Below are 27,667 nucleotides of genomic sequence, written 5' to 3' on the forward strand. Positions count from 1 at the left end.
TTGGCAGTTGTCACCTGTTTTAATTTGTTTTCCAGTTATTCTAGCAGCTGCAGTGGAGGGCTTTGGGTAGTAGCAGTCGCAAACACTAGGCTGCCTTGCACAGGCTACACCGGGCTCTCCTGCAGATGCTGCTCAGTGCCGCCCTCCTCCCGTTCCCGGTTCCAGTCCTTCAGGCCCTCAGGAAGAGATGTGTCTTCCTCAAGACTGCCAGTGCCGTCCACAAACTCCTCATAAGTGGACTTCTCTGCAAAGGGCCGAGGGCCCAGTAACTCCACCATGTCGGCCTTCTCCAGAACTTCTTTCTCCAGGAGCCGCCTGCCCACCTGAAAAACATGGTTCCCCATTAAGACTACTATGAGGGGCCTGCTCGCACTAAAGCCCAGCACAGAGCTGTGCTTAATGGCCCTGCCACAGGCCAGTCCCAAACCTTAGCAGGGCCACAAGGAAGAGTATGGCTTGACCACACCTGTCCTATGACTCATGACCCTGGCTGCGCCACTCACTTTCTCCACTTGCTCCCGGCACTGGGTAAGCAGTTCCAGGGTCCGATCATAGGCAGAGCTGACGAGGCACCGAACCTCCTCATCGATGAGCTGGGCAGTTGCCTCACTGTACGGCTTCTCCACCAGAGCCTCACCTTGTCTGGGGAAGTCAAAGGACACCTGGCCCAGCTTTTCACTCATTCCAAACTGCACAATCTGGAGTGCATGAGAAGGCAGGTGAGCCGTAAGAGGATATGCCTGTTGGAGGCCATGCACTGGGACAACTGCACCTTACCTGAGCATAGGCACTTTGAGTGACCTTCCTCAGATCATCCTGAGCCCCTGTGGTGATCCGCCCAAAGAAAAGCTGCTCAGCCACCCTGCCCCCCAGCATCATGCACATGCGGTCCAAGAGCTGCTCTCTTGTGTAGAGGTACTGCTCCCGGGGAAGGTACTGGGCATAGCCAAGTCCCTTGCCCCGGGGGATGATGGACACCTGCAAAACATAAGCCGATAGCATCACCAGTCCCAAAAATTTCCCAGGTCTATGTACCCAGGCCCACAGTGCCCAGGCCCTGGTCACCTGATTTCAAGGTCAGATCAAAGCTTACAAGTGGGCTGGGAAGGTGGCTCAGTGGTAGAGTGCTTGCTTTGCATGCATGAGGCCCTGGGTTCGATTCCTCAGCACCACATAAGCAGAAAAAGCCCATGACCAACCAAAAAAAAAAAAAAAGGCTTACAAGTGAAGAAAGGCCCTGCCTGAAGCCAATACCCTTTGTTAACTTAACCCTTGAAAAGTAAAGGACATGCCTATGAATATACTGTGTTTGCGTGGGGTGGCACTTGGACAAGGCTGGGAGTTGGCAGGCCAACGGACACAATCAGTGTGAAGTGCTGACCTTCAGCAGGGGGTCTGCGTGCTCCAAGAACCAGCCCACCACTGCGTGGCCGGCCTCATGATAGGCCACAGTTGTCTTCTCACTGGGCTGTAGGACCTGGGTCTTCTTCTCCAAACCTATAAACCACATTTCCAGGGCAGTTAGAGGTAGGGGAAGAATGTCTAACACCCTTCACAAACGGACAGCTTGTATGTACTGTCACACTCAATTCCCAAGGCCCAGCCAAGAACCCATCTCTTCTGATATATCAGAGGGGAAAAAAGCTTGAGATCTACCAGCTCCAGGATGATCTGTGTTCTGTCTCCTAGCTTCATCTACTCTGCCCACGACCCATCCACACAGCTCCCACACACAATGCTTCAAAGGACCCTTTAAGCCAATCAAACAGCTATGTATGAGTCAGAGAACCCAATCACTTTCTGTGGTGTAACAAGAAGCAATACCCAAAGGTGTCCAGAGAGGAACAATCCCCAAATGTCCTAACCACAGATCACAGAAGATAAAGGACAAGAGCAAGCAGCCTGTCCTGAACTGTGTCTACCTACCACTGAGTGAATATTCAGGCTCGGTAGAACCCTAGGGTGGCTTTCCTCTTAAGAAGCTCTGGTAACTTGCTCTGGGCAATTGAGTAAGTACTGCATCTATTTCCCTAGAAGTTAAACTTCAAAACATTCAAAGACTAAGCTCAAAGATTGCCTCTCACCTGCCTAAATTTGGAGCTAGGTGAGGCTGGATCATGACAGCTGCTGCCTGCCACCAACCTAAACTTCATCTGCAGGAACAGCAATAGGAGTAGCCTAAACCATCCAATACAACATCTAACATTTTCTGATGTGGCAGGAGACCCTAATCTGCCACTGATTCCAGGTCCCTCCTATCTGGCCCAACTGAGAGCTAAGCTAAAAGAGGCTGCTGACTAAAACCAGGAGACCAAGCAAGCCAGGCACCAGTAGCACATGCTACTTGGGAGACTGAGATTTGAGGATAATGGTTTGAAGCTAGCTAAGGTTGGAAGCAGAGCTGTGACTCAAATGGTAGAGTACTACCCTTGAGCAAAAAAAGCTTAAGACAGGGGCTGGGAAGGTGGCTGAATGGTAGAGCGCTTGCCTTGCATGCATGAGGTCCTGGGTTCGATTCCTCAGCACCACACAAGCAGAAAAAACTGGAAGTGGTGCTGTGGCTCAAGTGGTAGAACACTAGCCTTGAGCTGAAGAGCTATGGGGCAGTGCCCAGACCCAGAGTTCAGGCACCATGACTGGCAAAAAAAAAAGCTCAAGACAGTGCTCAGACCCTGAGTTCAAGCCCCAGCATAAAACAAAACAAAACAAAGAACTATACAACTTGTGGGTGAGGAAGGGAAAAGTGAAAGAAGGGGTAGAAAAGGGGTGACATTATCCAAAAAGAATTGTACTCATTACCTGACTTATGAATGAAGATGCCTTTGTGCAACACCTTCGTAATAACGTGTGTGTGTGTGTGTGTGTGTGTGTAGTTTCTTTCTTTCTTTCTTTTTTAAGCACCAACAGGCACTCTGGCTCACATCTGTAATACCACTGAGATTGAGAGGACCTAGGTTTGAAGCAAGCCAGGTTTGATGCAAGCCCAGACAAAACATTAGTGAAACTCCATCTCAACAAAGTAAGTCAGGCATAGTTGCAGGCACCAATCATCCCAATACGCAGGATAAGTTAATAGAAAGAAGGATTGTGGTACATGCCCAGCCCAGGCAAAAAAAAAAAAAAGAGAGAGAGAGAGAGAGACCCTATCTACAAACTGAATACAAGATGGGCTGGAGGTGAGGCTCAAATGAGGAAATGCTCACCTACTGCCTTAAGCCCCAGTACCACCAATACAAAAGGAAACTTCAACCATGTTCATTCTGTTAACAGTGCTACACTAAGAAGGCTCAGGGTCAGTAGGGTCCACACACTCCTGGTCTTTTTTAACAAATACCACTGGCCCCAGTTCCTCCACCCTAACTGCGCCCCCCCTCCTCCCTCCCAACCCTCCCTTTGGGAGAATTTCCGTTCTTTACATAGCCAAGTGTAACTCTCCTGTTTCCTAGGGCCTCTGAACGGCCTGCATGTAACTCTTAGAAGGCAGCAAAGCCTGCTGGGAGTGCCCATGTTTCCATAGCAAAAGTGAGGCTCAGACATGCCTGCAAGCTTACCTCCAATGACCCTTTCAATGGCTTGCTCAAAGTGCTGCTCCTGGACAGAAGAGCTCAGATGGCGGGCTGCAATCAGAGCTGCTTCATTGCATACATTAGAAATATCAGCACCTGACCCAGGAAAAGAGAAGCAGCCAAGTTAGTACTCCTAGACATCAGTGTTCTACCAGATCAGTTTGGTGAAGGGGAAATCTTTAAACTTCAGCAGGGGGGGCTGGGAAGGTGGCTCAGTGGTAGAGCGCTTGCCTTACACGCATGAGGCCCTGGGTTCGATTCCTCAGCACCACATAAGCAAAAAGAAAAAAGCCAGAAGTGGCGCTGTGGCTCAAGTGGTAGAGCGCTAGCCTTGAGCTGAAGAGCTGAGGGACAGCGCCCAGGCCCACAGTTCAGGCCCCACGACTGGACCCCAAAAAAATAAAAAAATAAATAAACTTCAGCAGGGAACAGAGAATAGGAACTGCTTCATTAGTCACCATTAATTTTAGCCAAACTTTCTGGTTACACAACTTTACTGAGGAATAATTCATACAGCATTGAAGAACACTGATTTTTTTCAAGCTGGAAAAGTGGCTTAGTGGTAAAGTGCTTGCCTAGCAAGTATGAAGCCCTGGGTTCAATTCCTCACCACATACACAAAAAGCTGGAAGTGGCGCTGTGGCTCAAGTGGTAGAGTGCTAGCCTTGAGCAAAAGAAGCTCAGGGATGGCACCCAGGCCCTGAGTTCAAGCCCAGAACTGGCAAAAAAAAAAAAAAAAAAAAAGAATACTGATTTTCTTCAACAAATGTCAACTCTTGCCACAATCTAGTGAGACAAGCCCTGAGTTTAAGCCCAGCACATAAACTAAAAAATAAAACATGCTGTGAACATGCATGCAGAAATCTGAACATGTTTTCAATTTTCTTGAAAGCACAGGGTGAGGGTGGTGCTAACCAGGGGTTACTCACGGATTCTAGCCATTCAGGAGGTTAAGTTCTGAGGGTCATGTTTGAAGCAAGTCTGTGAGACTCTTTATCTCCAATTAGCCACCAGAGAACAGAAAGAGGAGCTGTGGCTCAAAGTCATAGAGGGGTAGGATTGAGCAGAAAACCTCAGGAACAGCTCCCAGGCCCTGCATTCAAGTCCCACAATAGGAAAGGCAAAGGCAAAAGGCAAAGGGCGAAAGGAAAGGAAAAGGGAAGAGAAAAGGGAAGGGAAGGGAAAGGAAAGGAGGGAGGGCAGGCAGGGCAGGGCAGGGGGAGGAGAAGGGGAAGAAAAGAAAGGGTGAGGGGAAAGTACAGGGTAGTACAGTAACCTTGTCTCATAGACTTTCCCTGCCTGGGCTGGCTTTAACCACTATCTTTATTTTTTATTTTTATTTTTTTGGGTCCAGTCGTGGGGCCTGAACTCTGAGCCTGGGCGCTGTCCCTCAGCTCTTCAGCTCAAGGCTAGCGCTCTACCACTTGAGCCACAGCGCCACTTCCGGCTTTCTTTTTGCTTATGTGGTGATGGGGAATCGAACCCAGGGCTTCATGCATGCAAGGCAAGCACTCTACCACTGAACCACCTTCCCAGCCCAACCACTATCTTTAGATCTCAGCTTCTTAAGTAGTTAGGATTATATGTAAGCCCCAGTGCCCAGTGATTAAACTTTTTTTTTTTGCCAATCCTGGGGCTTGAACCCAGGGCCTGAGCGCTGTCCCTGAGCTTCTTTGACTCAAGGTAGCACTCTACCACTTGAGTCACAGCACCACTTCAGGCTTTTTCTGTGTATGTGGTACTAAGGAATTGAACCTAGGGCTTCATGCATGTATGGCAAGCACTCCACCACCAAGCCACATTCCCAGCCCAAATCCAGCATTTCTTTTTCTTTTCTTTTCTTTTTGTTAGTCATGGGGCTTAAACTCTGGGCCTGGGTGCTGTCCCTCAGCTCTTCAGCTCAAAGTAAGCACGCTACCACTTGAGCCACAGCACCACTTCCAGTTTTCTGGTGATTTATTGGAGATAAGAGTCTCATGGACTTTCCTGCTCGAGCGGGCTTGGAACCATGATCCTCAGATCTTAGCCTTCTGAGTAGCTAGGATTACAAGCGTGACCACCAGTACCCAGCCCTTCTCTTTTTCTTGTATTCAGCTTTTCTTGTAAGGCAAGTATACTAGTAAAAAATTCATTCAGTCTTTTAAAATTTTCTTATGTTTTCATATTTCCTTTTTGTTGTTATTGTTGTAATTGGTTGTAAGCCTTGAACTCAGGGCCTAACTACTGTTCCTGAACCTCACTGTGCTTAAGGCTAGAGCTCTACCACTTTGAGCCACAGCTCTACTTCTGGTTTTTTGAGTGGTTAATTGGAGATAAGAGTCTCATCCCTTCCCCAGATGTTATTTTTGGTCTCTGCAGTAAAGACTAAGTCAGAACAGAATTAAAACAGAAAATCAAATGGGTACAAACAGACTGTAGGGGTTAGAGGTGTGGCTCAAGTGGTAGAGTGCCAGCTGAGCAAGTATAAGGCACTGAGATCAAACCCCAGTCCCAAGCAAAAAAAAAAAAAAAAAGGGGGGGGGAGACACAGATAGACAGAAAGAGTGACAGAGAAAAAAAAAAACACAAATAGACATTAGGCCAAGGCCTCTGAGGCCTCTGAAAGAGCTCGGGAGGTTCAAGGTCCTACAGGGCAGGAAGTATCCAGTACCAAATGGGTAGCCACAGCAATCACATATTAACTGCACACAGCTGAGTATCTTTAGCCCCTGTTAAGGTATGGAGCACAGCAACTTACCAGTGAAGCCTGGAGTGAGAGCTGCCAGCTTCCTCGCTAGGACATTCTTACTAAGGGTCTCATCCAGCTTGAGTGGACGAAGGTGGACCTTGAAGATAGAGGACCTACCTTTGATGTCAGGGGGACCTAATAAAGAAAAAGGGACACACAGATCTCTCCTCTCTGGGCCTTCGGAACAGGGTGTCATCCTCCAGCCCCACCACTTCAGAAAACTACAAGGATAGCTAGCAGAGCTCCCTGGTATCACCACCTGACCACTACCTGACCAGAGTCAGAGCTCAATGGCAACGCAGCCCAAAGAGTACATGAGCTGGACTGTATAGCACACTGAAATGTTTCCTGATGACTTAACCGATATTAAGTCCACTCCTAGGGCCATGAGAACCAAGAGCAAGCAATACAACACTGTTTTGAACAGCAAGGGCTGTTCACACAGGACCAAGGTGTTCTGATAGGAAAACATCAGGGAAAGAGAAGATGGCTGACCATATAGGAGAAGGATAAGGAACAAATTCCAGATTTTTAAACCATCAAGTTTCTGTAAAATTAAATGAAAATAAACCCTGGAGGAAACAAATCTGCTGCTCCATTCCCACATGTATGCACTGCAGCAACATTGTGACAGGACTCAACTGTAGTACCTGTTATTCGCAGGAGGCAGAGTCCAGTAGCAACATGGGTAGTTTGGGCATCTCTATCTTTTCACAACGTTGTGTTCATTTATTTTTTGGTCAGTTGTGGGGCTTGAACTCTGGGCTTGGGCGCTGTCCCTCAGCTCTTCAGATCACGGTGAGCACTCTAGCACTTGGGCCACAGCGCCACTTCTGGTTTTCTAGTGGTTTTTATTGAGATAAGAGTCTAACGTACTTTCCTGCCCGGGCTGGCTTTGAACAGCAATCCTCAGATCTCAGCCTCCTGAGTAGCTAGGATTACAGGCGTGAGCCAATGGCGTCCAGCTACAACGTTGTGCTCATTACTTCAGATGTTCCATCAAAATCTCCCAGAAATACATAAACAATGTTCTTCCCAAACTTTTAATCTCAGAGTTGGGGCCCAAACATGAACATTTAAGCACAATGCACTCAACTCACCAATATATATCTGGCGATCAAACCGGCCGGGCCGTGTCAAGGCTGGGTCAAGGATATCAGGGCGGTTGGTGCCAGCCAGCACCACCACATTGGTGGTGGAATTAAACCCTGAACAAAAAAAGAAGCAAGGAAACCCAAGGAAAGCCCAGACAGACACCAGTATCTCCTTGCAGGTCAGGTGCATACCAGCCCTGCCTCCCTGTGCTGACCCCACTTCAAAGGTCATGAAGCAGGCATGAGACCCTGCCCAGCTGCTCTGGCCAGGGAGATTCAACCTACAGAGGCATGATCTCTGGTTCATAGCTCTCACTATTCCCTTCTGTATAAACAGAAGGAAATCAGACCTTCTGTGGCTGATGCAGAACTCCACAGCCTGGGACTAGAGTAACAGCTGAGTCCCAGGGCACAGCCTCTACCCTGATACACAAGTGATTCCTGCTAGCCTTATACCACATAGTACTTCCTCTGCTCTTGCAGTGTTCAATGGTTCCAACCACCCACATTCTTGTGGGCTTGCAGGGTCCAGGGAAAACAGCCAGATGGGACAGACAGGGGACTATGCAGAGAACAGGGACACTCACCTAAGGAAATGCACAGAGACAGTGGCTAGGTGCCTGCCTCCCTCTCCTTACCACTGTTTCCACTCCAGAAGAGAACACAGTAATAACCTAATTATGTATACTGTAGGGTACTAAAGACGATAGAGGAGTTGGAAGATGACTCAAGCTAGTATAGAAGTGTCTCTAACAGCAGGTTCGAGATGTCCCCAGAAAGGCCTATTTCTTTTTTTTCTGTTGGTCATGGGGCCTGAACTCTGGGCCTGGGCACTGACCCTCAGCTCTTTAGCTCAAGGCTAGCACCCTACCAATTGAGCCAAAGCACCATTTCTGGCTTTTTCTGCTTATGTGGTGCTGAGGAATCAAACCCAGGGCCACATGCATGCAAGGGAAGCACTCTACTGCTGAGCCACCTTCCCCACCCAGAAAGGCCTATTTCTGAGTGGCTGCTCTTACTTGAAATCTGGGGAGCTGTGATCCACGTTCACCACAGAGCCTCCCCTCTAAACAACCTGTCTGTGCAAATAACACAGCTCACACAGACCACCTGCCTTTCTCCTGGGAATCTGGAATATGAGGCATGCCTTCAGTGATCAGCTCCCAGTGAAAGCACAGGGAAACTGAGTCTGTCATGAGCCTTCTGATCAACATACCCTAACATATATTGTCACCGCTCATTACTGGGATGGATCATTTCAAAAGCTATACCAGGTCTCCCTGTGTGCTGTCCCCTTTGACTAGTTTTATGGAACACAGCTAAGTACAACTGCAAGCTGATCCTATAACTTCTGACAAAATTAAAACCTGGGAAGGTGTAAGGGATCTCAATACAACCCTGAAACCAAAGAGATTAATAAATTCTGTCAAAGGGTCAGTGGTATCATTTCCAGATTTATACACTAGTATAAATACCTAGATACATCCTATGAAGGCATAATTTATCTAGAATTACTCTGAGGTAGTAGGACAAAAACTATGCTCCTTAAGGAGCAGAGTACTGTTCACTCCATCCTGGGTGCACCATCAGGAGCACTAATTAGCATCAGATTGTGCTCCCTCCTCAAAGCAAGGATGATTTCACGCCAGGTAACTTACTTCCTGCTAGAAGGCAGGTGAATGCACATGTTTCACCTGCTTTTCACAGTGAGGTGATTAGAAATTCAACACTGTCCATGTTTGCCTAAGAGTAGCCTTCTTTAAGAAGGGAACAACTGGGAGTGTTGTAGGAGGAGACAAAAGCTAGTGAGGAATCACATGACTTTGTGCCAAGGTAATTCTTGCAAAGTTGAACACCTATGGACAAGGCCAGAAGCACAGAGCAACTACAATGTCCACTTACCATCCATCTCCACAAGCATCTGGTTCAGTGTGTTCTCCTGCTCACTCTGGCCTCCCAGGTGCCCTCGGCCTCGCTTCCGTCCAATAGCATCAATCTCATCAATGAATAAGATACAAGGTGCATTTTTTCGAGCCATTGCAAACATGTCACGAACCTGGAAGAGGAATCCATGTACATGCCAATCAACAGGCAGCAGTAACAGCTTACCCTCCCTCTGGAAAAGCAGCATCTCTCAAAAGGAAGACTCATCCAGATCCCACACAAAACCTGGAACTACACAAAGTGGCCAGTAAGTGTGTGACACATTCTGTGGCCAGCCAGCCATCCACCTACCCTTGCTGGACCGACTCCAACAAACATTTCCAGGAACTCTGACCCATTCACAGTGATGAAGGGCACACTGGCCTCTCCTGCAGTGGCTTTCGCAAGAAGCGTTTTGCCAGTACCAGGCGGGCCAGTAAGCATGGCTCCCTGCAAGAGAAAAGGCACACTTAACACTCAATGGGGACATAAGGCACATGGAGAGTAAGTCCTGATTTCCACTTACATGTGACTAGAAATGTTCACTTCCACAGGTGACCTTAGGGTAAACTAATAAGAGTCCAATTAAAACTCATCAAAGGTAACTCACCCCGGCAATTATAGCTACTCATTGGGCTGAGAAGTGAAGATCACATTTTAAAGAAAGCTAAGACAGGAAAGTTCATGAGACTCTCCAATTAAACAGCAAAAAGCCAGATGTGGAACTGAGGTACAAGTGATAGAGTGTTAGCAAAACAGCTCAGAGACAGTGCCCAGGTCCTGAGTTCAAGCCCCAGGGCAGGCACCAAAAAAATAAAATAAAAAAGAATCACATTAAACCCATCAGTCTTATAACCTAGAGTCTTTCCTGCTTATAAAATTAATATACATTGAATACAGACACTCATTAAAGACATAGCACAGAAAATGAAAGCCCCAGGCTGGGCGCCGGTAGCTCACACCTATAATCCTAGCTTCTCAGGAAGGTGAGATCTAAGGATCTCGGTTCAAAGTCAACCCTGGGCAGGAAATCCATGAGACTCTTTTTTTTTTTTTTTTAGTTCTGGTCGTGGGGCCTGAACTCTGGGCCTGGGCACTGCCCCTCAGCCCTTCAGCTCAAGGCTAGCGCTCTACCACTTGAGCCACAGCGCCACTTCCAGCTTTTTTCTTTTTGCTTATGTGGTGCTAAGGAATCGAACTCAGGGCCTCATGCATGCAGGGCAAGCACTCTACCACTGAGCCACCTTCCCAGCCCCTCCATGAGACTCTTATCTCCAATAAACCACTCAGAAAACCACAAGTGGTGTTGTGGCTCAAGTGGAAGAGCGCTTGCCTTGAGCTGATGAGTGCAGGGACAGCACCCAAGCCCAGAGTTCAAGCCCCATGACCGACCAAAAAATATATTAAATAAATAAATATATAAATAAACACACTTCTGAGGAGCATGTATTTTTATGTCTACAATTTCATACTTAATTTTAAAGAATTTTAAGAATTGTAGTCTCAAGTTCAACACATAAGATGAATCTCACTTTTCTCTACAGATGCGATTTCCATATTCCACTGTGGTTAATAAATTATTAAAATGCTAGTACCAGTGGCTCTTGCCTATAATCCTAACTACTGTCATTTGAGAATCAAAGTTTACAGCCAGCCAGAACAGACAAATCTGTGAGATTCTTATGTTCAATTAACCAGCAAAAAGCTAGAACTGTGAGATTCTCATGTCCAATTAGCCAGTGAAAAGCTCAAGTGTTATAGTGCAATCAGGGAATAAAAAAGCTGAGTGAGAGCAAGAGATCCTGAGTTTAGACCCTAGTATGGGCTGCAAAACAAATTAAAACACAGTCAGGACAAAAAATTAAGTATGTCAAGAATTTCTCAAGTCAGCACCTTTGGAATTCTGGCCCCCAAGTCCTGATACTGCTTAGGGTTCTTTAAGAAATTCACAAACTCCATAACCTCCAACTTGGCCTCTTCGCAGCCAGCGACATCTGCAAATCGCACATTCACGCTGTTCTTTAAGATCTTGGCTGTTGTCTCACCGACACTGAAGAGGCCCACTCCTCGCCCACCACGCCCAGCCCGCATCGGGCCCCTCCTCACAGCATACAGGAGGATACCAACCAGTACTAGGCTGGGTACCAGGCTTCGCAGGAAAGACCTGTAACATCACAGAAAACCACTCATCAGGTTATTTCTGAAGAGAGGTAAGAAGTACCACCATCAGCTAGGAAAAGAAAAATGCTTCAGAAAGCTCACCACACAGAAGGGGAAACTTCCTTTCCAAAATGTGTCCGAGTCTACTCATAGTCAGTTCTCTCTGTCCCAGCCCACCCTTCAGGAGGCTTGGCAGGTCAAGAGGAGGCTAATAATCCAAGCCTATGACCAGTAGCCCTGACCCAGACTTTGTCACACCTACTCCTCCCCCCTCGTGAGCCCTCCAAACCCAGCACAGCCTCCATCTTTTCACAGCACATCTTCTATTTCAGCTGAATCTCGTCCTATTTTATCTTTTACTCCACACATGAAAATGGACTTGATTCCCAATCTTATGGGCACATCAGCAAAAGAGGGAGTTCCCATGGCACTGTGGAGCTGAGGTGACCCAGGTGACTCTCATCACTTCCAGTCCCTAGGCCAAACCTTCAATTCCCCTCACACAACTAGTATTCTTGGAAACTCAGTAACCCAAAGTAAATAACAACCCAGAGACATTCAGGGCTCCTGTAGGAGGCTCTAAGTATTTCAGGCCTTACCACTAGAACTCTGCAAATTTGTCCCCAGAACTGCTGTGGTTGGAAGATTCCCCTCAAAAACTCATACTAAGCCGGGCACTGGTGGCTCATGCCTGTAATCCTAGCTACTCAGGAGGCTGAGATCTGAGGATCACAGTTCAAAGCCAGCCCAGGCAGGAAAGTAAGTGAAACTCTTATCTCCAATAAAGCACCAGAAAACCGGAAGTGGCAGAGCACTAGCCTTGAGCTGAAGAGTTAAGGGACAGAGCTCAGGCCCAGAGTTCAAGCCTCAGGACTGACCAAAAAAAAAAACCTCATACTGAATTAACTGCTACTGTAATAGTACAAATAGGGCTTTTAGAGGTGATTAGACTATGAAGGCTCAATGCTAATAAACAGACTGAGGTCAGCTTAGTTCTCAGGAAGTCATTTACAAAAAGGGAGAGTTCAGGCTTGCCCCTACTTTCCTTCTCTCTCTTCTCTCCCCAGCCATGTGACTTACACGTTTTTTTTTTTGGTCAGTCATGGGGCTTGAACTCTGGGCTTGGGCGCTATCCCTGAGCTCTTCAGCTCAAGGCGAGTGCTCTACCACTTGAGCCACAGCGCCACTTCCGGTTTTCTAGTGGTTTATTGGAGATAAGAGTCTCACGGACTTTCCTGTCCGGGCTGGCTTTGAATCGCAATCCTCAGATCTCAGCCTCCTGAGTAGCTAGGATTACAGGCGTGAGCCACCGGCACCCGGCTGTGACTTACATCTTTACATCATGTTATGAGGCAGCAAGAAGGTCCTGACCAGATGTAGCCCTTCAATCTTGGAGCTCCCAGACTGTGAGAAATCAATTTCCTTTCTTTATAAATTACCCAGTTTATGGTATTGTTACACTAGAAAAATGTACTAAGAGACTCTCACTCCCACTACAATCTCCACCCTACTTTTAAATATTGGTCTAGAAACTGAAAAAATTAAGACATCAGGATCCCCATTTTCTTTTTCTTTTTTTTCTTTTTTGTCAGTCATAGGCCTGAACTCTGGGCCTGGGCGCTGTCCCTCAGCTCTTCAGCTCAAGGTGAGCTCTCTACCACTTGAGCCACAGCACCACTTCCGGCTTTTTTTTTTTTTTTGCTTATGTGGTGCTGAGGAATCGAACCCAGGGCCTCATGCATGCAAGGCAAGCACTCTACCACTGAGCCACCTTCTCAGCCCCCCATTTTTTTTCTTTTCTTTTTTTGTGCCAGTTCTGGGGCTTAAACTCAAGGCCTGGGCACTGCCTGAGCCCTGTGCTCAAGGCTAGCACTCTACCACCTGAGCCACAGTACTACTTCTGGCTTTTTCTGTTTATGTGATATTAAGGAATCAAAGGGCTTCATGCATGCTGGGCAAACACTCTACCACTGAGCCACATTCCCAGCCAGGATCCCCATTCTTTACAACCATCCTGGCTAAAGCTGGTATTCAGCCTGTACCCTCCTGATTCAGGGTCAAGAAGGCAGAGCAATGGTATCTCATACCGTAAATATAAGAGCAGTCTCCAAGCTTAACAAGTTGACTTCAATACTGTCTGGGGCCTAGGATATTCATTGAGTAGTTAATCTGGTATTTCCTCTGAAACCCGTAATATACAATTTTTATCAGGAGGATACTGTGATGCACAAATTCAGAGAATTGATGTGAGCATTGTGGAAAGTGTGCCTGACAAGTATTATGTAAGTATGCAGAGTACAAGGAGAGTCCCAGTAATGTGCCTGAGCCCCACTTTTTGGCACGTTGAGTCAGTAGGTCTGCAGGAATTGGGAGTGGACTACATCCAAAAAGAACTAACATAGTGACATATGCCTTTCTAAAATGCTTCGGGAAACCATGCTATCAGGATTTTATCAATAATTAACATCTCTTTGATTTCTTTTTCCCATGTAACAGTTGGGAGGAGGAGGTATGTACACACTCGGACACCAGTCCTGGGGATTGAACACAGTGCCTAGGTGCTGCCCCTGAGCTTTGTGCTCAAGGCTAAGACTTTAGCCAAAGCTCAACCTCTAGCTTTTTGCTGCTTAATAAGCAAAAAGGTGTGAGCCACTGGCCCGTAGCCCATCTAACAATGTTTTAAGGTTGCTCAGCAAACAATTTCCCTGCTCTAATTCTCTTCTCAACAAACAGATGCAAACCATGGCCATAACAAATACCTATGGTCCAAGCTACTGGGAGGCTGAGACAGGAGGATCACTTAAACCTGGAGACTGAATAACAGCCTGAGAAACATAATGAGACTCCATCTCAAAAACAAAAGGAAAACTGGGTGCTAGTAACTCATGCCTGTAACCCAAGCTACTCAGGAGGCTGAGATCTACAGTTTGAAGCCACCCCAGGCTAGGAAAGTCCACGTGATTCTTATCTCTAATTAAGTGTCAGAAAAACGGAAATGGTGCAGTGACTCAAAGTAGTAGAGTGCTAGACTTGGGCAAAAAAGCTCAGGAATAGCACCTAGGCTCTGAGTTCACGTCCCGAGACCAAAAGAAAAAAAAAAAGGAACTGCCTAGCTACTCAGGGGGCTGAGATCTGAGATCATAATTCAAAGCCAGCGTAGGCAGGAAAATCAGTGCGAGTCTTCATTAAAAAAAAAAAAGTGAAAAGAAAAAGGTAACATTGTCCAAAAAAAGGAAATGTACTCATTACCTGACTTATGAAATTGTAGCCCCTCTGTACAACACCTTAATCATGATAATAAAAAAAAAAATTAAGCCAGAAGTAGAACTATGGCTTATGACCGGCATAACACTGAATCTTATTTTATGCTCAGCATCAGAGGTTCGAACACTCACCCATCACTTTCAGTAGTATAGACCACTGTGACCTGGTTGGTGGGCTCAATTCCCAGCTCCCACTGAGCAGACTCCAGGTTACGTTCAAAGGTGTCAACACTGCCGATGTTAAACCATACGAACTTCTGCAGAGACCAAAGCAAGTTTAAGCCACACCACTGTCTCCCATGGAGAATCACCCTCACACGCACCCCAGTCCACAGCCTGAGTTCTTGTTTACTGACTCCTCTTCCAGCAAAGCCTCTTTCCCTGAGATAGTAGGCTAACTACGCAAATAGCAGAGGCTCCTTTGGTCCTGGCCTTACTTAAACTGCATGTTCTCAATTCTAGCGGCAACTGCCAATGTTTTCCATTTCCTTCTTTTGTCTCTTCAATGTTCTATCCTTCAAATCTTGGCAAGTAGTTCTCATACGTTACTTGACAATGACAGTTTAGTCTTTAAAGGGCTCCTGCTCTACTAATCATACAGTAGTATTTTCTTTTTTTTTTTGTCAGTCATGGGGCTTGAACTCAGGGCCTGGGTACTGTCCCTGAGTACTTCAGCTCAAAGCAAGCACTCTACTGCTTGAGCCACAGAGCCACTTCTGGTTTTCTAGTGGTTTATTGGAGATAAGAGTCTCACGGACTTTCCTGCCTGGGCTGGCTTTGAATTGTGATCTTTAGATCTCAGCCTCCTGAGTAGCTAGGATTGCAGGCATGAACCACCGGTGTCCAGCTTTACAGTAGTATTAATACAGGTCAACCAGATAAATTATCACATTAACAGGGACTGTTGAGTCGGGCGCCAGTAGCTCACGCCTGTAATCCTAGCTACTCAGGAGGATGAGATCTGAGGATCATGGTTCAACGCCAGTCCGGGCAGGAAAGTCTGTGAGACTCTTATCTCCAATAAACCACTAGAAAACCAGAAGTGGCGCTGTGGCTCAAATAGTAGAGCGCTAGCCTTGAGGTGAAGAGCTGAGGGACAGCACCCAGGCCCAGAGTTCAGGCCCACGACCGGACCAAAAACAAAAACAAAAAACAAAACCTATATCTGGAATACTTGGCCTTAAACCCACCCCTCACCTCAGAAGTTGTCCCAGGAGCAGGAATAACACGCACAAATTGCTTGTTCACAACTTCTAGCTGGTCCACCTAGTAAAAATAGAGAAGTGATCTGAACAACTAAGGAAATAAGCAGGATACTCAAGTAAACCAGTGCAGCCACAAGCTTACCTGCATACCCTGTGCAGCCCAGTCCAACTTTTGTTTTCTTACTATCTTAGACATTTTAGCCTGGGTATGAAGTTATTTCCATTATAAATAAATAAGAACCGACCCGGGTGCCAGTGGCTCACACCTGTAATCCTAACTACTCAGGAGGCTGAGATCTAAAGATCGAGTTTCAAAGCCAGCCGGGCAGGAAAGTCCATGAGACTCTTATCTCCAATAAACCACTAGAAAACCAGAGGTGGGGCTGTGGCTCCAGTGACAGAGTGCTCGCTTTGAGCTGAAGTGGGCAGGGACAGCACCCAGGCCCAGAGTTCAAGCCCCATGACTGACAAAAAAAAAAAAAAAAAACCAAAGTAAGAAAAGCTTCTAAAACTTGGTACATCTGGTAGCACCATTTTAAACTAGCTTAGAAACCTAACAGACTCCAGCTCCAATTACCAAGCAAATACCAAGTGGCAGAGCACCAGCTGTGAGCAACAAGTACAAGAGCCTGAGTTCAAGCCTTACTAGGGAGAGAGGAGGGAGTAACCACAAAAAAGAAAAAAAGGGAAGAAAGTTAGCCATGACGTGAAAGTAGCTTGCAACCAGCACCGTTCTGCTGGGGTAACTCATAGAAAAGTAAACTGTGTAGGCCATATCCTACAGTGGTCTGCTCAGAACATCAACTGTACAATGGACTGACTCTCAGCCAAGAGCTCATAGCCTCTCTAGGGCATATTTAGCCTCCTTCAAGAGCATAGCAACACAATACCCTCTTTGCTGATAGATTGTAAGTCCCCTCACCAGACCTCTGGACAGGTAATATTGTACAAAGTGTTTCCAGGTGATCTCTTTTCCGTGCTCTTGAAAGTAGAAGTAGAAAAGTCCCGCAGCAACACCTGCCCCCAAAAGGGCCAGATTTCGGAAATCTTTGTCATCCCAGGGTAATTCTCCCTGTGGAAGAAAAGGTAACACTTTTTCTAGTTAAATGATAGTTTCTTTTCTTTCTTTTCCCTTCAGTGTTGGAAACTGAACCCAGTGCCTTGAATTTGCTAGATAAACACACTGCACTGAGTCATACTCTGAAACCTAGGGTGTTTTCTTAATGAAAATAGTTATTTATGCCAGGTAGTCATAGCTCATACTTGTAACCCTAGCTATTCAAGAAGCCAAGGGCTGGGAAGGTAGCTCAATAGTAGACTGCTTGCCTTGCATACATGAGGCTCTGGGTTCCATTCCTCAGCACATCAGCAGAAAAAGCTGGAAGTGGCACTGTGGCTCAAGTGGGAGAGTGCTTGCTTTGAGCTGAAGAGCTGAGGAACATCGCCCAGACCCAGAGTTCAGGCCCCATGACCACCACCACCAACAACAACAAAAAGAAGTTGAGATCTGAAGATCATGGTTAGAAGCTAGTCCCACCAGGAAAGTCCATGAGACTCTTATCTCCAATTAACTACCAAAAAGCTAGAAATGGAGCTATGGCTCAAGTGGTAGAATGTGAGCCTTGAGCAAAAAAGTACAGGGACAGTACCCAGGTCTTGAGTTTAAATTCCAGTACCAGCACGAAAAAGATTAAAAAAGAAAAAAGAAGCCAGGTGTTGGTGGCTCACAACTGTAATCCTAGTTACTTGGGAGGGTGAGATCTGAGGATCATGGTTCAAAGCCAGCCTGGGCAGGAAAGTCCATGAGACTCTTATCTCCAATAAACCACTAGAAAATGGAAGTGGCGCTGTGGCTCAAATGGTAGAGTGCTAGCCTTGAGCTGAAGAGCACAAGGGACAGCACCAGGCCCAGAGTTCAAGTCCCATGACCAACCAAAAAAAAAAAAAAAAAAGACATTCTCTTTTCATATGGTATCAGAGAAGTCTCCAAACCATCCTTTCCTGAAAGACAAAAGTAGAGTGAAGCCAAATAATTCATCTCAGGAGGCAAAAACATTTATATGATGTACAAGCATACACTAAACCTACACCTCAGTATATACCCCAGGAGAAGCAGAAAACTCGTAAAGAGTCTGTCCCTGGTATTGCCAAGTTAGGCTTCTCTTAACTGGGTCTCTGACAATTCAGACAGAAATCTCCATGCATTTTAATCAATTAATGTCTTAGCATCTTTGAACTAATCCACTAGCTCGGCCCTAAATAGGCAGAGACTGCATAGCTTGAATGTTACCTGTCCCTCCAAAACTCATATTGGAACTTTACTACAGTAATGGCATTAAGGGTCCCCATTGAAGCCAGGAACTGGTGGCTCACACCTATAATCCCAGCTACTCAAAAGACTGAGATCTGAGGTCTGTGGCTTTGAGCCAGCACAGGAAGAAAAGACTTTGAGACTCTTATTTCCAATTTATCCACCAAAATACTGGAAGCAGGGATAGAGCACCAACCTTGAACAAAAAAGACAATCAATAGCTCGAGGTCCTCTGTTCAAGCCCCAGTACGAGCAAACACATACAAAGAAAGAAGGGAATCCTTGGACACCTTGATTGTTATGAGGGCTCCATCTCCATGACAGAATAGTCTGTCTTCCCACCATGTGAAGACACAATATTGGCCTTTCTGGAGGAGGTAGCAGGCCAAGTCCTTTTTTTTTTTTTTTTCTTTTTTTTTTTATTGTAAAGCTACTATACAGAGGGTAACAGTTACATGAGTGAGGTTATGAGTACACTTCCTCTTGAACATTGTTACCCCCTCCATTGTTTTCCCCCTACCATCCCCTCCCTCCCTCCCTTCCCCGAGGTTCTTTTTTTTTTTTTTTTTTGATTGTGATTAAATGATTACATAATTTCAAAGTCACAAGTTCATTCTAACTTCCCTGGAGCAAATTGTCTACCACAGTCTGTAATATATAACAGTGTTCACATGTTATATACCATATTTGTGATCAGCAGCATGGGGATATTTAGTAGTGGTTCAACCAGATGAGCGGGAGTTCTTTGTTTCTTAAGTCCTGTTAGTTTTATCGTATCACCTAACCTTTTGGATTTAGCATCCATTTATCAGGGAGACCATGTACCATTTGTCTCTTCGTTCTTGGCTTACCTCGCTCAACATGATTCCTTCTAGCTCCATCCATTTCCCTGCAATTGCCATTATTTTGTCAGTTCTAATGGCTGCATAATATTCCATTGTGTATAGATACAATTTTTGGATCCATTCATCTGTGGTGGGGCATCTAGGTTGTTTCCATATCCTGGCTATTGCGAACAGTGCTGCAATAAACATGGAGGTGCACGTGTCCTTGTATATTGGTTCCTGTTGTTCAGGGTAGATGCCTAGAAGTGGTATGACTGGGTCGTAAGGGAGGTCAATCTTTAGCTTTCTAAGGACCCTCCAGACTGCTTTCCAAAGTGGTTGCATAAGTGTACATTCCCACCAGCAGTGTAACAGGGTTCCTCTTTCTCCACATCCCCTCCAGCATTTGTCGTTGGCTGATTTGTGGATGTGGGACATTCTGACTGGGGTAAGGTGGTATCTCAGGGTTGTCTTTATTTGCATTTCCTTCACCACCAGGGATGATGAACATTTCCTCATGTGTTTCTTTGCCATTTTTATTTCTTCATTTGAGAAGTCCCTCTTTAGTTCCCTTGCCCATTTAGTAATTGGTTTGTTAGGTTTGGGAGGGATTAGTTTCTTGAGTTCCCTGTATATACAGGATGTTAACCCCTTGTCTGATATATTGCTGGTAAATATTTTTTCCCAATTAGTTGGTTGTCTTTCTAGCTTAGTTGCGATAGATTTAGCTGTGCAGAAGCTTTTTATTTTAAGGTAGTCCCATTTGTCGAGTCTCTCTCCAACTTGTTGTGACCCTGGGACTCTGTTCAGGAAGTTCCTTCCTGTGCCTATTAGTTCAAGTGTCTCTCCTACTCTGTCCTGTAGTAGTTTCAGAGATTCAGGTTTAATGTTAAGGTCTTTAATCCATTTTGAGTTGATGTTGGTGCATGGTGATAGGCTGGGGTCCACTTTTAGTTTTCTGCATGTGGCTGCCCAGTTTTCCCAGCACCAGCGGTTGAAGAGGCTGTGTTTCTTCCATTGTATGTCTTTGGCTCCTTTGTCGAATATCAGCTGGCTGTAGGCCTGTGGATTTATATCTGGATCTTCTATTCTGTTCCATTGGTCTTCGGGTCTGTTTTTGTGCCAGTACCATGCTGTCTTTGTGATTATAGCTCTGTAGTAGAGTTTGAAGTTCGGCATGGATAGCCCTCCCATATTGTCTTTATCCCCTAGAATTGTTTTGGCTATTCTAGGTCTTTTGTTGTTCCATATAAATTTTTGGACTGTTTTCTGTATTTCAGTGATGTACGTCATTGGGATTTTAATAGGAATTGCATTGAATTTGTATATTAGTTTTGGAAGTATTACCATCTTTACTATATTAAGTCAGGCCAAGTCCTTTTAAAACACTATGCCTGCTGACACCTTGATTGTCCACTTTCCAGCATAATTGTATGCTATTTTTTTGTGTGCATGTATGCCAGTGTTGGGGCTTAGACTTAGGGCCTCATGCTTCACTCAGTTTCTTTGTTCATGGCTGGTACTCTAATACTTGAGCCATGCCACCAGTTCCCACTTCTTGCTGGCCCCACCTTTTTGCTGGTTAATTACATATAACTGCCTTTCAGAGTTGTTTGCCTGGACTGGCTCCTCAGATCTCAACATCTAAAATAGCTAAGACTACAGGCTTGAGCCACTGGTGCCTCATATGCTGGTTCTTTTTAATTAATGTTTATTAATTGTTCAAAGGGGTCCCACAATGGGTTTCACTGCATAAACGTACAGAAGATTTGATCATTTTACCTCATGCTGTTTATTTCTATTTATGTATTTTGTTATAGCAACAGGAACAGATTAAAATGTAAATAAAACAGAGCCTCAGCTCTGCAGCTAGTGCATATTCTGGAGAAGTGACAGGATATCTGGTTCTGATCCTTAGATGCACACAAACCTTCTGTATCCGTTTCCACCAGGTAAAGTCATCCTGCATACTTCCTCTCTTGCTTCCATCTGTTCCAGGGCCAGCATTCTTTGATTCACCGGTTTCTAAGAAAAAATAAAGTCTTACTTCACAAAGTAGTTCTATATAATTTTACAGAGAACAAGAATTTCAAGAACAGAAACACATTTTCCAACATAAAAATGTAATTAGTATGTAACCTTTTGGAAATAAAGAGGTGAAAAGAGGCTAGGACATATCTGAGAAGTATCTCCAGACACACCTAAAATCTCTCAAATTTCATCTTGTTGGCTTTGGACTTAAGCTTTAATCTCCTCCCCCACCTCCTCTCTTTTTGCTAAGGATACCATAGCTGTAATAAAGGAAAAGAAAAAAGAAAAAAATGAGGCAGAGTGCCTTCACAAGAGAACCATGTATGTCTACCTGCTCTAAGGCAGAGTTTAATTCTCCTAAAACAAATTAAATACATAAATAAAACCTATCCAGAGGGCTGGGAATGTGGCTTAATGGTAGAGTGCTTGCCTAGCATTCATGAAGCCCTGGGTTCAATTCCTCAGTACCACATACACAGAAAAGGCTGGAAGTGGCACTGTGGCTCAAGTAGTAGAGCTCAGGGGCAATGCCCAGGCTGAGTTCAAGCCCCAGGACTGGCAAAAAAAAAAAAAAAAAAAAAAAAAGCCCTATCCAGACATCTAATTGTAACCAGTGCATTAGGAAAGCCTGTTGGCACGTAGTTATAATCTTAGCTACACAGGAGGCTGAGACTCAGAGCATTACAGTTCAAAGACAGCCCAGAATGAAAAGTCCATGGGAATTTTATCTCCAATTAACCACCTGAAAACTGGAAGTGCTGCTATGGCTCAAAGTGGGACAGCACTAGCCTTGAGCAAAAAGCTAAGGGACAGTGTCCAGACCCTAAGTTCAAGCCCCATGACAAATTTTAAGAAATTTTCCACATGTAACTGTAACCCCTCTGCACAGTATTTTCACAATAAAAAATTAAATTAATTAAAAAAGAAATTTTCCATCCACAGGAAGGTATATCACCATATCTCCCACTATGCTTTTATGTATTTCTTCCTATTTTATGTTCATAAATTTCAGGAGAGAAACACATCTTTTAAATACTGACTTTACCAATTCCAAAACCAAGTACACATAACTAAACCATTAAGCAACTTAAAAGATGATTCACTGAGGCTTAGATTCAAATAAGCAAAGAAAATACTGAAAAATGAAGATAAAGACAAAGAAAAGCATGACTTGGGAACAAGCAGCAGCACTCATACACAATGAGGTCAACCTCACACACCCAGGCATACCTATTTGTCACTTCCCAAGGAACACAGAATGCTTTCGAATTACTCAAACATGTAACTTCAGTTTTACCTTTCTTTTTTTTTTGGTCAGTCGTGGGGCTTGAACTCTGGGCCTGAGCGCTATCCCTCAGCTCTTCAGCTCAAGGCTAGTGCTCTACCACTTGAGCTACAGCGCCACTTCCAGTTTTCTGGTGGTTTATTGGAGATAAGAGTTTCACGGATTTTCCTGCCCGGTCTGGCTTTGAACTGTGATCCTCAGATCTCAGCCTCCTGAGTAGCTAGGATTACAGGCATGAGCCACCAGCGCCCAGCCAGTTTTACCTTTCTTTGGAGCTGTTGAATTTTCTGAATCTGTTTTCCTTCCACGCCTCTTAAAAAATTTCTCAAACCCTTAAGGGAAAAAAAAAAAAGGATAAAATTAGAGTGCTTTAAGAGAAAAAAGTATATGCACAAAACAAAAGCAGGATCAAATGAAGACCGCTTTCTTCCTGTCTTGAGTGTGTGTGTGCATGAGCATGTATGCACATGCACTCACACACATGTGTGCTCGCACACATGTGACAATCCTGGGGATTAAACTCAGGGACTGGAGCCCGGCACTGGTGGCTCACGTCTGTAATCCTAACTACTTGGGAGGCTGAGATCTGAGGATCATGGGTCAAAACCAGCCCGGGCAGGAAAGTCCATAAGACTTTTTTTTTTTTTGGTCAGTTGTGGGGCTTGAACTCTGGGCTTGGGCGCTGTCCCTGCACTCTTCAGCTCAAGTCTCACAGACTTTCCTGCCCAGGCTGGCTTTGAACCAAGATCCTCAGATCTCAGCCTCCTGAATAGCTAGGATTACAGGCATGAGCCACCAGCACCCGGCCCATGAGACTCTTATCTACAATAAACCACTAGAAAACCAGAAGTGGCACTGTGGCACTCATCTTGAGCTGAGGGACAGCGCCCAGGCCCATCATTCAAGCCCCATGACCAACAAACAAAATAAACTCAGGGACTGGGCACTATTCCTGAGCTTTTCTGAGCAGGGTAGTGCTGTATCACTTGAACCAGAGCTCCACCTTTGGCTTTTTGCTCGTCAACTGAATTAAAAGATTCACTGACTTTCCTGCACAGGCTGGCATCAAAGACAGTCTTCAGATCTCAGCCTCCTGAGTAGCTAGGATTATGGGTATGAGCCACCAGCACTCAGCAACTTCCTGTATCTATTTCTACCTGACACAATTAATATGCAGCTCCAGGTCCTAACAAAGGCATAAAAGCTGAGAATACCTTTTCTGTAAAGATACAGGGCTCTCAAGGAGCTTCTGAGAGTGCTAACCCTGCACACAAGGGACCAAGCTCAGGCCTGTGACCTGTTTCAAATATGAAACTTGATTGGTTCTTAAAAATCACCTCTACAAAGTCAGGTGCCCATGGCTCATACCTGTAACCCTAAATAAGGAGGCTAAAATCTGTTGGACAATGCTCACAGCAAGCATGGGCAGGAAAGTTTGTGAAACTCTTATCTCCAATAGCTGTAGCTCAAGGGAAAGCACTAGCTTTGAGCCAAAAAGGTCAGGGACAGTGGCCAGGCCTTTAGTTCAAGCCCCAGGAGGACCAGCACACACATGTGCGCACGCACGCGCGCACACACACACACCAGCTATATAGTAAAGATTCATTAAGCAATTTCCTTCTGAGTTTCTTTTTTCCAGTATTACTAAGTATTACGAAGACATCCAAAGGGCAAAGGTAAAGATGCTACTCAGGAAGCTGAGATCTGAGGATCATGGTTCAAAACCAGCCTGGGAAGAAAAGTCCCTGTGAGACTCTTATGTCCAACTAACCACCCAAAAACCAAAAGTGGCATTGTGGCTCAAGTGGTAGAAGCGCTAGGCTTGAGCAAAACAGGCTCAGGGACAGTCCCCACATCCTTCCCACCCCGGCCACACACACACACACACACACACACACACACACACACACACACACACACACACACACGGTGAAGGTATAAAGAGACTGCTCACACACACACACACACACACACACACACACACACACACACACACGGTGAAGGTATAAAGAGACTGCTCCCACTGTTGGAGACACTCTAAGAAAGCTGCTAGTTCCTCTAAACCTCATACTGCTACTGATGGTAAATGGTAAAAGAAAGAGAAGATAAGTAATTTGCAGGAAAACAGATTAGACTTAGAACAAATCATGTTAAGTGAAGTAAGCCAGGCTCAAAGACAAACAGCACATGTTTTCTCTCTTATGTGGAAGCTGGATCTAAAATACAACTATGCACCATAACATCTATAGGGTTCAATGCATTTACACAAAAATAAACTTACTTAAGGAAGTAATCCAAATGCGTAATTCCTTTGAACAACTAATGTACTGTTTATTGAAATGAGTACCAGGAAACAGAAATGTGTTTTGGGGGAATGCACAGGGATGAGGAGAAGAAGGGTGATCAAATGTAGTCTTTATATTCAATGTGCATTATGTACAAAAATGAACTGAATAATGAGAATAGGGATGAGAATGGGGAAATGGGGAAAAATAAAGGGTAACATCAACCAGGAAACATTATACTTGTAATCTGACTTATGGAACTGCAACTCTTTTGTACAACTATTTAATAAAGAAAAGAGAAAAAAAGAGAAGGAAGGAAGAAGGGAGGGAGGGAGGAACAGACAAGTACCTCGGGGTGGTTTTGAAAAGAACCACTGGGACAATGAAGTCAGTCTTCCCTGTAGAGGCAAATACTGAAAGTGGATCCCCCGAAGACACTGAAACAGAAGAGAGAAATTATCTGATGAAAAGCATCTACAATACAAGGCATCTTCTTTTTTTTTGTTCCACTCGTGGGCCTGAACTCTGGGCCTGGGTGCTGTCCCTCAGCTCTTCAGCCTAACGCTAGCGCTGTACCACTTGAGCCACAGCACCACATCCAGCTTTTTTTTTCTGCTTGTGTGGTGCTGAGGAATCGAACCCAGGGCCTCATGCACGCAAGACAAGCACCCTACAAATGAGCCACCTTCCCAGCCGCAAAAAAGGTATCTTCTTAATGTGGCCAAAACATTCTGGAAGGTAAGGCTGGGAAGGTGGCTCAGTGGTAGAGCACTTGCCTTGCATGCTTGAGGCCCTGGGTTCGATTCCTCAGCACCACATAAGAAAAAAGCTGGAAGTGGCACTGTGGCTCAAGTGGTAAAGTGCTAGCCTTGAGCTGAAGAGCTGAGGGACAGCGCCCAGGCCCAGAGTTCAGGCTCCACGACCGGACCCACCCCCCCCCCCCAAAAAAAAAAAAAAACATTCTGGAAGGTACAGGAAGTGAGCTGCAATGTAACTTTGCTGCCCTTATTTATTTACTTAAGCCAGGCAACAGTGTCTCATGTCTACAATCCCAGCAACTCAGGAGGTTGACATCTGAGCATTAACTTTCAGAGAAGATTGGAAAACAAATCCAAGAGATGTTTATCTCCAAATAAACAGCAAAAAGCTGAGATCACAAGGCCCTGAGTTCAAGTACCAGTACCATCCTAAAAGGAAATTATACACATATGTATATATATGCATATTTTAAAATGGTTTAAATGGAATAAATGTGAACTAAATTCACAGCAGAAATGCATGAAGAATTTCTATAGCCACAGCATCCAATAGAGGGTGGGGATTATCATTCCCTGCTTGATGCAATTTTGGTTAAAAAACAAAAAAAAAGACTACAGCTTTGAAATCAAACATGCCTGTCAGGTAGCTCATGCCTGTGATCTCAGTAATCAGAAGGCTGAGTCAGGAAAGTCTTAAGTTCAAGGTTAGCCTGGGCTACATATTTGAGAGTGTCCCAAAAAACAGCAGACTAACATCTACAAGATTTTCCTTCATACGATCATCTATGTTACATGAGAAGTAAACAGTCAACCTAGGAAGACAGATTTCCCGATGCCCCTGTATTTCTTCAGTCCTCCGGGAGGAAAATAAGTTCCTACCATAACCAGGGCTAAAGACATTATGAAGATTTTTCACAGCCGGGTGCTGGCAGCTCATGCCTGTAATCTTACCTACTCAGGAGGCTGAGATCTAAGGACCGAGGTTCGAATTCAACTGGGACAAAAAAGTCCCGGTGAGACTCATCTCCAACGAACCACTCAAAGACCGAAAGTGGCGCTGTGGCTCAAGTGGCAGAGCGCCAGCCTCGACAAAAGGCTCAGGGACAGCGCCCGGGCCTGAGTTCATGGCCCACACCCCACCCAAAAAGATTGTTTTTTCTCTATGACAGGACAGAAGGCATTGGCACAGACCTATCACGATAAAGGGCTACAACGACCTTGGGGTTTCGTGCAGGTACTGCGGTTTAACTCGGGCCTCCGGTCCCGACTTCACTCAGGAATGGCACTCGCGCCGAAGGCCCACGTCCAGCTTTTCTGGTGGTGAGTCGGGAATGGGACCCTCAGCTGTGTCTGCCAGGGCGGGCTTCGAACCTCAACCGCAGACACACTACGTCCCAGTGCCTGACCGCGGGAGTCCAGGGAAGACCGCTGGGAGGCGGCCCCGGCGGGCGCCCGGGGACAAGGCGGGCGCCAGGACCAGAGCGCGGGCAGGGCGGTGGGTTCGGAGGGCCGGGGCGCGAGGCGGCGGGGGCGCGAGGCGGCGGGGGGGGGGGGGGGGCGAGGCGGCGGGCCGGGGCGCGAGGCGGCGGGCAGGGCGGTGGGTTCGGAGGGCCGGGGCGCGAGGCGGCGGGGGCGCGAGGCGGCGGGCCGGGGCGCGAGGCGGCGGGCAGGGCGGTGGGTTCGGAGGGCCGGGGCTCAGCGGCCTCCGCCCACCAAGGCTGAGACCCGGAAGTGGCCGCTCCACCGCGCCGGCGCAGACGGACGGCGTCACCGCGGCACCGAGCGCGGCCCCCGCCCCGCCGCTCAGACACACGGGCCCGCGACTCCCGCTCACCTGCCGGGCGGTGCCTTGCGCCCTTGTGCGGGTCTCGGCCGTCCCACTGCTTCCGGCGCTGCCGCCGCATCGCCACAGCACGGCGAGCGGTCTAGCCACTGCCCGACTGCCAGCGGCCGCCACCAGGCGGTGCGACATCCCCCACCGCCAACCTCGCGCCTTCCGGGCGCGCAGGCGCAGCACGCAGGTCACCATGCGCCGCACCTCCGCTCCGTGGGCCGGCAGGATGTGCGCGTGCGCAGCAGAGCCGCACCCACGGTTCGGGACCTCGCTTTAGGTGTCCACTTACTGGCCTGATTGCCTGTGGCTCTGAACGGCAGTCCTGCCTGGCGTCCTGCCTGGCGGTTCGGCAGCTGAGAGCGCGCTCGCTGGAGGCGCGGCGGGTGTGCCCGGGAAGCCC

At 46.4% G+C, this 27,667-nt stretch overlaps 1 protein-coding gene across 3 annotated transcripts; it reads right to left on the reverse strand.

Moving 5' to 3' along the window:
- On the reverse strand, positions 1 to 27,441 carry LOC122127937 (AFG3-like protein 1). Of its 3 annotated transcripts, XM_042702240.1 has the most exons (17): positions 27,268 to 27,441; positions 25,025 to 25,112; positions 22,654 to 22,722; positions 21,005 to 21,099; positions 16,862 to 17,011; positions 15,932 to 16,000; positions 14,867 to 14,991; positions 11,205 to 11,475; positions 9,624 to 9,761; positions 9,291 to 9,444; positions 7,395 to 7,502; positions 6,304 to 6,429; positions 3,552 to 3,662; positions 1,382 to 1,497; positions 778 to 978; positions 504 to 698; positions 1 to 323 (listed from the first exon to the last, which is right to left on the reverse strand). In XM_042702240.1, the coding sequence occupies exons 1-17, from the start codon at positions 27,403 to 27,405 to the stop codon at positions 105 to 107; spliced, it is 2,373 nt and encodes a 790-aa protein (XP_042558174.1). In that variant the 5' UTR covers positions 27,406 to 27,441; the 3' UTR covers positions 1 to 104. The 3 variants fall into 3 exon arrangements, with proteins under 3 accessions (XP_042558174.1, XP_042558175.1, XP_042558176.1); XM_042702241.1 differs by lacking the exon at positions 22,654 to 22,722; XM_042702242.1 differs by lacking the exons at positions 22,654 to 22,722; positions 27,268 to 27,441 and adding an exon at positions 26,625 to 26,786.
- Between the last annotated feature and the right edge of the window lie 226 nt (positions 27,442 to 27,667).

This window comes from Dipodomys spectabilis, unplaced genomic scaffold (assembly GCF_019054845.1).
Source record: "Dipodomys spectabilis isolate Male_0828 unplaced genomic scaffold, ASM1905484v1 ptg000318l, whole genome shotgun sequence".
Taxonomy (NCBI): Eukaryota; Metazoa; Chordata; class Mammalia; order Rodentia; family Heteromyidae; genus Dipodomys; species Dipodomys spectabilis.